Source organism: Labrus bergylta, chromosome 19 (assembly GCF_963930695.1).
Source record: "Labrus bergylta chromosome 19, fLabBer1.1, whole genome shotgun sequence".
NCBI lineage: Eukaryota > Metazoa > Chordata > Actinopteri > Labriformes > Labridae > Labrus > Labrus bergylta.
The window spans coordinates 21888472-21897866 of NC_089213.1; the positions used below are offsets into that span (position 1 = coordinate 21888472).

Here is a 9395-nt window from a genome sequence, read left to right on the forward strand (position 1 = left end):
TCATGCCCCGGTTTCAGAAAACTTGATCTGCACTGATCCTGTTTTTTAGAAACTAAGATATGTCTACTGGAGTTCTCCAATGAAACTGGGTACTGTTGCATTAAAACACACAATCCATGTTTCTGAGCTTTCTTTGTGTGTACAGAAATTGCTGAGATGGTGACAAATCATGGCACGACACCCCAATGGTAGGAAACATGAACCCTGTCATCATTATTTGTAAACATTGCTACAGTAACATGTAAAAAAGAGCATGTAGACACACTCGTTGTCTGTTTCCCTCTCCATGCTGTCTACAAGTAGGGAGCAATGCCCCAACTGGACAGCAGGTGTGCTCTTAAGCACTGCAGCACACAACCCTCCGCAGTGCAACCATGTCTGTGTGTGAAAATGTGTGTGTATGCGTCATGTGCGGCAGCCAGCTTGGTCACTGCTGCTCCTGCCACTCTAGAGGAGCAGGGGGAGAGAGAGAGAACCCTGGAGGAGTGGAGGGAGAAAGAGAGGAAGGAGGATAGAGACACAGAAAGAGAGGGGAAGAGAGAGAGAGAGGGAGTCCAGGCCCAAATAAAGCCATGGGGGCCGGGGCTGGGATGGGCCCCATTTTGCTATAAATACGCTGGCCGCCTGGAGGCTCGGGTTTGGTGGTTGGGGCTTGGTACCAACGACCACCACTGCAGCAGCGGCCTTCCTCAGGGGATTCTCCTCCGCATACTCATCCTCCTTATCCTGGTCATCAGTCTTCTGGACAGCAAGGATGCCTCGCGTGGACGTGGACCTGAAGCTGGACTTTAAGGATGTCCTCTTCAGACCCAAGAGGAGCAGCCTGAAGAGTCGCTCAGAGGTTGGTACTGTTAAATAGATAATAATGTGAACAAATAGAAAAGCTGCAGTTCAGTCCAGGATACTTCTTCTGGATGAGAGTAGTCAGTTCACTGTTTCATTCATGAAGTGCGCTTGTGCTTTTCAAATGAATGACGCAGTAGTCTCGATATGTAAACTATTTATACATAGGCTGGATGGTAGGGGGCGTTTTGGGCCTACAAACCTTGCACAAGTCAAACATAACATCCTAATGTAAAAACATATTTAATAAAGCAGTAGTGGTGAGCAGTCATGACATCAATCAATGCTGTCATTTTAAAAGGATGAAAAGTACTCACACATAATGTAACTCATATTCTTGCTTCACTTTGTTGTCTTGTTATATTCAAGCTGCTAGGTGTATTCCTTTGGTGCAAAAATCGACATTGAATGAGCATGTTACAGTGGAGTGACCTTCTTTAAAGGTGACAGCAAACGAGGCAAGCCAGCACTAGACAGCGGCTACAAACAGCCACTGTAGACAATCAGAGAATACTTCAAAAAGGGAGAGTAAAAGGAAAAACGGTTTTAATGAAAATGGAAGTAATTTAATCATTACTCATTGTCATTTAAGGAGCCAAAAGAGGCAACAGTTTATTTAAAGGACACATTGTTATTGCTCTTAAGAACAACACAGTGCTCCTTCTTCTCTTTGTTTAATCCTTGCAGCTCACTCATCATTATTATATTTCATAAGATCAGGTCTTGGTACTGAATATCATGATACTTAGATATGTTTTGGTAGGAGGAAGTGGGTAGGAGTTGGCTTCCAAGAGGTGCCATGCAATATGAGACACAAGAGACTTCTCAGAAAACCTGTTTAAAAATAGTCCTGTGTGGTATAGTCAACGATAGCACATGCCACAGAGCCATCATGAGAACATTTGATATATACACATTGACAAAGAGGACTGCATAGGGAGCAGAAATCCACCTAAAGCTAAGCACACCACACATTTACAAAGTTGTTTACAGAGGGGGCGGTGCTGAACATCGTTGAGGATAATCTACATCAATAATAAAGGACCACATGCTACGTATGAGTAATCAAACACTGATGCACCAAACTGAGCAGAAATGTGTCCCCTCACTCTTGAAATTGTTTTTTTGCAGGTTGTATGTCTGATATCAATACTGACTCAAGCATTGGTGGTAACAAAAAAGACACATAGCCAATTATTAATTGAGGAAAAAATACATATCAATATAAGATTAGCCTGATGTTTTGATAATCAAACCTCCAAACCTCTTGGAACAAGACACAATTATTATGATATATAAATTATGTTTTTTGATCAATATCAATCAAATCTATGTTTTTCTCCAAGAAATGCAAAGATTCCTACTTTTATCTATAATACATAGGCCTATACCTGATATAATCAGTGCTCACACAAATTAAAGCTCCTGTAAGGAACATTCTGTTTGTAATGTTTTTGAAGCACTTGTAGACAAAGCACGAGGCTTATGTCTTTGCTGATAATGCTCTGTTCGTGGGTAGTTAGTGTTTTCTGACAAAAAATAAATCTAATCCTGCTTTCTTTTGACAGTCAAGGCTATTACTCATTGTGAATATATAAAATGTAGGGAAAATGATGTTTATTCACTGTGCTTGTCTGACACCTACCCTGAGCAGGCTTTAATAGTTACAACAACAATAAAAATCTCTCTTACTTTTTTATGTCATAAAAAGGCATTAGTATTAATGTCTGTCTGTTTCATAACCTGCTGAATTTTACTCAAAGGAGCTTTAACAAAATAATGACATTAGTTTTTATTTGATCTTTTTATTCAAATGGAGAATTATCCAGAGCTTCATAACAAGAACACTGGATGAATGAGTCAGACTGGGGATTTTTACTGGGGATAAGACATAGCCTGCTGAGTCAGTGTGCTAAAGTAAAATATGATGCCTTTATTGATTTGCTGCTGCAAGAAGAATTATACCCATGACTGGGCGCCTCTCCCTTCTCACCCATACTTTTTACACCACTTTCCTCTTAATACCACGATTAAGACTTATGGCCTCGTTTTGGCTGTGGCCCTGAAATCTTTCTGCCGTGAAGGGTTAGACACACTTCTTGCTGTTAGCTTATTTCTGCAGCTGAGGTTGCTATGCATAATACATGTCTTGACTTTTAAATAAAACCCAATTCAGAAATGTGCTAAATGAACCACAGGACGTGGCAAATGAAAGCCTTTGAGTAAAAGTTTTTTAAAATGTCATATTAGTTTTGTATTTTAAACCTCCCACACAACATTTCAGCTAGCTAAGCTTCCCTGTAGCAACCATGCGTTTTCAGTTTGGAATATAGATAGTTAAAAAAATAAATCTACTTGTAGGCTATTCATGCCATATTATACATGAAACAAAAGACATATCGTTTTAAAATGCAGTGTAACAGTTACACAAGAAGACTTAGTCAAAAAGTCTAATTTAAAGTTTGCTAATATTAGCTAACATTAGCCAAGCGAGGCTGTAGTAGCAAAACGTCTGAATATTTTTAATTGAGCAAGTGTGTTTCTTTTGTTTTTGAACTTTTCATAGTATTTGTAAAAGGAAACTTTTTACATGTGAGTAACTTAAACATACCAAAAACATTTTCAAACTCCTCTCATGCTAAGCAGCTAGCTTTCTAATTGCCACGTAATAATAAGACTTCTTTATAGCTCTGACTTGCTTCATCAGTTGAGATTCATGCTTTACTGTAAACCAGAAGTGTGTGTGCTACATTGGATCATGTAGCTTATCACATTACCAGCTGGCTATCCACTAGATCTAAATGATTCAGTGGATCCCCACTATGGCCTCACACACTCAGAACATTAAGCAACATGAGCTGCTCCAGTTTTTGCAAAAATCTGAGCTATCCCTCAGTCAATTCCAGGTAAAAAATAATCAGTCACTTAAAATGTTTCCTTATTAGGCTAAATTGAATGTCCATGACACACATTTCAGAATGACTCACATGCCTCTCTCCTTAGGTGGACCTTCAGAGGACCTTCACATTCCGCAACTCCAAACAGACCTACACTGGCATCCCCATCATTGCTGCAAATATGGACACCACTGGGACGTTTGAGATGGCACAGGTCCTCAGCAAAGTGAGTTAACAGAACTAAGATGATTGAAAATAAACAACAGCTGCTATGTTTGTGTATGTCTCTATGTGAGCCTGCCAAGACCTCTATGTGCACTTCCAGTGGGATTAATTTGAAAAACTGCTTGACACAGAATCACAAAACAACAGCCAGGATGCTGCGGGAGGTTTGTTTTTTGAAAAACATGAATGAGTGGCCTTGTCCTGGAAGCTGGTGGGCAGCTGCTACATGTAGCTTGTTGGATGTTGCTTGTTTCCCTCTGTATCACCCAATTACTCAGGGCATTATGTTGTTTTCTTGCATGTCAGTGACTAGAAATTACAAGTTGTTCGAAGAAATATCACAAAAAAAATAAATATATATTTCTATATTTCCCATTGTTGTATTTCTTTCTTTTTTTGTTTTTAGCACACCCTCTTCACAACCATTCATAAGCATTACTCTGTGGAAGACTGGAAAAACTTCGCTGCTAATCATCCAGACTGCTTAGAGGTAATATCACACAGTTTTGCCTTCTAGAAAGCAGCTGTTCCTTTACTTGCATCACAAAAAAGAATTAGTCTGAACAGTTTTCTGTCTTTTCTCCATAGCATTTAGCAGCCAGTTCAGGCAGCAGCAAGGCAGATCTGGAGAGGCTGTGTGCTATCGTGGAAGCCGTACCTGCCCTCAAGTACATCTGTCTTGATGTTGCCAATGGCTACTCAGAATACTTTGTGGAGTTTGTAAAGACGGTCAGAGAGAAGTTCCCCAAACACACCATCATGGTAAGAGGCCATGGCCGGGTCACGATTGAGAAGTATTTGACTTACTTCAGGAAAATGTTGTATTTGGGCTAACGCTGTTTTCGTTGCAGGCTGGTAACGTGGTAACAGGGGAGATGGTGGAGGAGCTCATCCTCTCCGGTGCTGACATCATTAAAGTGGGCATCGGGCCAGGTGGGTGGGTGTACCACTGTCTAAGTCTGAGGAGTGTGCTCGCTCTTTGGTCAAAAGAACAAACATACAAACCCAGATGCAACTGAGAAAGAAAACTGGCGTACAAACACACTCATGAAAGGCAGAAAGGCAAATAGTTGATGTTCAAGTACCTTAAATAGAAAGACTTAAATAATATTCAAAAATGGATTAAAGACTTCTTACAGTACAAAGTGTATGCATCCTCTCATACAGAACTAGAGCCACATGGCCCAACTCCAAAAGCATAAATCATTGTATTTAAATACAAGTTTAAGAAGAAGAAACAAGTTTGAGTATCAATCATTGTAATGGCTGGCTGTGTCTCTCAAGGCCTGTTATTAAGATATATATATTAAACAGCCTGTTTTATACAAGGTGGACAATCCTTCAGACAGCCTGGTGCTTTTCTTTATCTCCGGCCTGTAGAATTTCTACCTGAATTTGCAGAATTGTAAGATAACAGAAATGAATCACTATAGAGGATGTTAGATACTAATGTGTAATCTGTTTGCTGCAGGGTCGGTATGCACGACAAGGATCAAGACAGGAGTGGGCTACCCACAACTGAGCGCCGTGATTGAATGTGCAGACTCAGCCCATGGACTCAAAGGACACATTATCTCTGTAAGTCGTACAGTGTCACATTCACATGCATTCGCCTTGAAAGCAATGATAAAAGTATGAAAGTGCTCTGTGTTTTTTTTTGGACTTTGAAGAGCCATTTAGCCTTTTTTATGTTAGTATGTTGAATTGTGCCCTTATTTATTCTGAAATGTAAATCAAAATGTTGGCTTGTCTCAAAATTATTATTCATTTGTAATTCATAGACATCTATGTGTTTAATCTTTATAGAAATACTGGGTTTTAGCCAGTAGAGGGCATCCTCGTTCTTTTGACGATGCAGCAATAACGCCGACCTTTTGCACCGTGATTCAGTGTGAAACCTTTGAATTGACTTGCATTTTTCCCTGTTCAGGATGGTGGCTGCAGTTGCCCAGGAGATGTAGCAAAGGCCTTTGGTTTGTACTCAACCCACAACTTTTGATACAAAAAAAAAAAATCAATCTCCACACAACTTATCTGTGTTTGCCTATTCAGGTGCGGGGGCTGACTTTGTGATGATGGGAGGAATGCTTGCAGGGCATGATCAGTGCACCGGAGAGGTCATCGAGAAGAACGGCAAGAAATATAAACTCTTCTATGGCATGAGCTCTGACACAGCCATGAAGAAGTATGTGGGCGGAGTTGCTGAGTATAGGTGAGAGACTGATTTCAGTTTATACATAAAGGATATTCTTCTAAAGGTTCATACTCAGTTTATTTGTATTCAGTTTCAAAACTAAGACGTCTGTGATTGTTTTTGTTGTTGTTATCCCCCTACGAAACGACTCAGACAGTCCACTGTCCAGACACTAATCTAAGGCTCGGTTGCTGAAGAATAACTGAAACGCATCAACAATCCTGTTTTATTCTTTTCTTTTCGCTGTCAGGGCATCAGAGGGCAGGACGGTAGAGGTTCCTTACAGAGGAGATGTGGAGCACACTGTCCTTGATGTGTTGGGCGGCCTCCGCTCCACCTGCACTTACGTGGGTGCTGCCAAGCTCAAAGAGCTGAGCAGGAGAACCACCTTCATCCGAGTCACGCAACAGTCCAGCCAAATGTTCACTTAGCATTAAATGCAGAGTTTAAATGTGCAACAGTAGGACAGGAATTGACAGGGATGAACACACCCACAGCGACACCTCTATGTGAGCACCCAACCTGTTTCTCTCAGGATATCTGCTGTCAGAAAGCAGTTTATCTCCTGTAGGTTGTGACTTAAAAAGTTTGACTTCAAACATTTTTCCGACAGAAATTATAGCGTTTAAATCAACTCGATCCTAGTGCGTTTACAATCTGACAGACGCGCACACAGAAAAACAACAAGAATGCTGCTGACACATTGCATGTAAACACACTCAGAAGAGGATGATCAGTTGGAGAAAAACTGCTGAAATGTATGTTTGAATGAATATGCAAATCAATATGCAAAACCAGAGACCACCTGTAACTGTTCCTGGAGCAATCATGTTGCAATAAAGTGCATGCGGGGACCCCCTGCTACTTACCTCAGTTGTGTGGATCTTTCTGTAGAACTTATCCCTAGTGTCTGTGTGCATTTATTCTGTGTGTATCAGGATCATTAGACTAAGCCACCAACAAACACTTGACAAACTTCAGATACACTTGATATAAACTGCCTTGCATCTAAAACTTTTAAACTTAACTTCTTGATGCAATTATACCTGACATTTTGGTTAACAGTTTCTTAAGTTTTTTTTAAATTGTTTTATTGTCTTCTTCTGAATCAAGACATATCACATACCTTTGACACTCATTTTGCTGCTGCTGTGAATTAGTTTGCTATGTTGTACTCGATTTTGCTTCTAATAGTCAAACACTGCATTATGCACCCTTCTCATACCCTACTATTTTTTAGTTCAGTTTGCAAGCCTTTACTTCCTCTTCGGGCAGAGAGGCAAGCTCTAGAATGCATTAAGCAACCCGGGATGATAAACTTGATCCTTACATTTTAAAGCTCTGTGTAATTACTGAACAAATTATGTGTGCATTTCTACTGGGTTCATTCTTCAGATCTGCAAGACTGCACATGTAGTCCCACTACATAAGGGTGGTGATAAAACTGATATCGTTCAATTTCGAAACTGTCCTGTCATGCTAAAATCATTAAATCATTAGTAAATAATCAGCTCAAATCATCCTTTTTAGTTATCATGTCTTGAATCAACATCAACATGGTTTCACAGCTAATCGCAGCACTGCCACTGGTATTACCTCTGTTTCAAATTATATAATTTCTGCTGCTGACAAAGGGTAATAACGTGCTGCATTATTTGTAGATTTTTAAAAAGCGTTTGATAGTGCTGCTCCTTCTCTGCATTCACAATATGTCTACATTTCTGATTGCTTTGTTTCATATAGTCTATTATTAAAGCATGCATTTCCTCTTAAAACATCAGTATAAGCCAGTAGTGAAAAGAAGGCCAAATATAAAAAGCTTTGTGAATTTAGGAGGGAACAGGCAGTCCAGACCAGGCCGCACAGAAAGGTAGCTAACGGTTGTTGAGGGTAAATTGATTGGTTTGCCTCAGGAGGAGTTGCTTGCGAGGCTGGCTGGCTATGATTGGGTACCTGAAACATCAATAAAGAGGTCCTCTGACCAGCTGGGACTGCGGCGGTTTTGTGGGGTTATATTTCGGTTACTGCATATACAAGACACTTCCCTTTTAATTCTAGATGACTATTATTAAATGGTTATTGCAGAAAAAAATTGAGTGGAATGACTATGTTTGTGTGTGTGTGCATGTGTGTTTGTAATCCCCTTATACAACAATGTGAGAGCCTGCATATTTTCTTTCTATTGCTTTCTGAAGTAACAACAGTTTCCCTTGGCTTTGGCAGAAGAAGTCTTTTTGTGTTTGAACTCAAAATAAAAGTTTCATGGTCTGACATGTTTGTTAACATGTTGTGGTTCTACTTCAAAAAATGTCCAAAAGGGGGTTGGACAAAAAAGAGACATGTACAGAACAGTTACAAAACACACAACCAGACACACACACACTATTTGGATGCACAAAATACTGTTTGTACAGCTAATGATGACGGTATAATTTCTGCTGCTGACAAAGGGAAATAACGTGCTGCATTATTTGTAGATTTTTAAAAAGCGTTTGATAATGTTGACAACTCTTTTGTCCTCCTGAGGCTTACTGAGGTTGGTTTTGATTCTGAATCACAATTCAAGGACTACATTTCACAGTGACAGCAATGTGTGATTTTAATAGTCCTTCTGTTTTTGTGAATATCAAACGGTGTTCCACAGAGTTCAATACTGGGTCCTCTTTTATTTCTTCCAATTCCTGTCAACAATGTTTCATCCGCTGTATCAAATTTTAACATTTTTATGCAGATGATACAGTTTTGTACTTTGCTTACAATCTACATTAAGTCATTCAAATTCTCCAGAAAGCTTTTAATCAATTACAACATGCACTGTTTAATCTGACACTGGTTCTGAACCCTAACAAGACCAAAAACATCTTGTTTGTAGAGCCAGAGACATTTTAGACAGTGATTTACATATCACCACTCCAACAGGACATGACATTCAAAGAGTTTTTGAATACAAATATCTTTGTATCTGGTTGTATCTAAAAACTCCTTTAAATTCCAAATTGATATTCTGGCCAGTGAATGAAGACAATGTGTCAATTTCTTCTGGGTTTGTCCTGTAAATGAATCCATTTATCAATCTTCCCTCAGATTCATAACTGTTGACAGTTCACTGGGCACCTCTGATAGTGAGACATGACAGGGAATGTTATTTATTTATTTAAAAAGAATTTAAAGCATTATATGCAACTTTCTAGTGATTAATATAGCCAAATTCAATGTACCCTATATAAATATATTTT

At 39.4% G+C, this 9395-nt stretch overlaps 1 protein-coding gene across 1 annotated transcript; it reads left to right on the forward strand.

The window, feature by feature from the left end:
* Nucleotides 1–424: 424 nt before the first annotated feature.
* gmpr (guanosine monophosphate reductase) lies at nucleotides 425–7028 on the forward strand. The gene is made up of 9 exons (XM_020657522.3): nucleotides 425–841; nucleotides 3847–3966; nucleotides 4372–4455; nucleotides 4554–4727; nucleotides 4817–4898; nucleotides 5437–5543; nucleotides 5896–5938; nucleotides 6018–6177; nucleotides 6410–7028. Exons 1-9 carry the CDS (start codon nucleotides 755–757, stop codon nucleotides 6588–6590), a joined length of 1038 nt encoding a protein of 345 aa, XP_020513178.1. The 5' UTR covers nucleotides 425–754; the 3' UTR covers nucleotides 6591–7028.
* The last annotated feature ends 2367 nt before the right edge of the window (nucleotides 7029–9395 follow it).

Bases quoted from the DNA above. Each gene is read 5' to 3' on its own strand.
- gmpr (XM_020657522.3), top strand. From the start codon at position 755: ATGCCTCGCGTGGACGTGGACCTGAAGCTGGACTTTAAGGATGTCCTC. The intron at 4,728-4,816 runs GTAAGAGGCCAT...TTTTCGTTGCAG, and splicing joins TCCCCAAACACACCATCATG to GCTGGTAACGTGGTAACAGG. The intron at 5,544-5,895 runs GTAAGTCGTACA...TTCCCTGTTCAG, and splicing joins TCAAAGGACACATTATCTCT to GATGGTGGCTGCAGTTGCCC.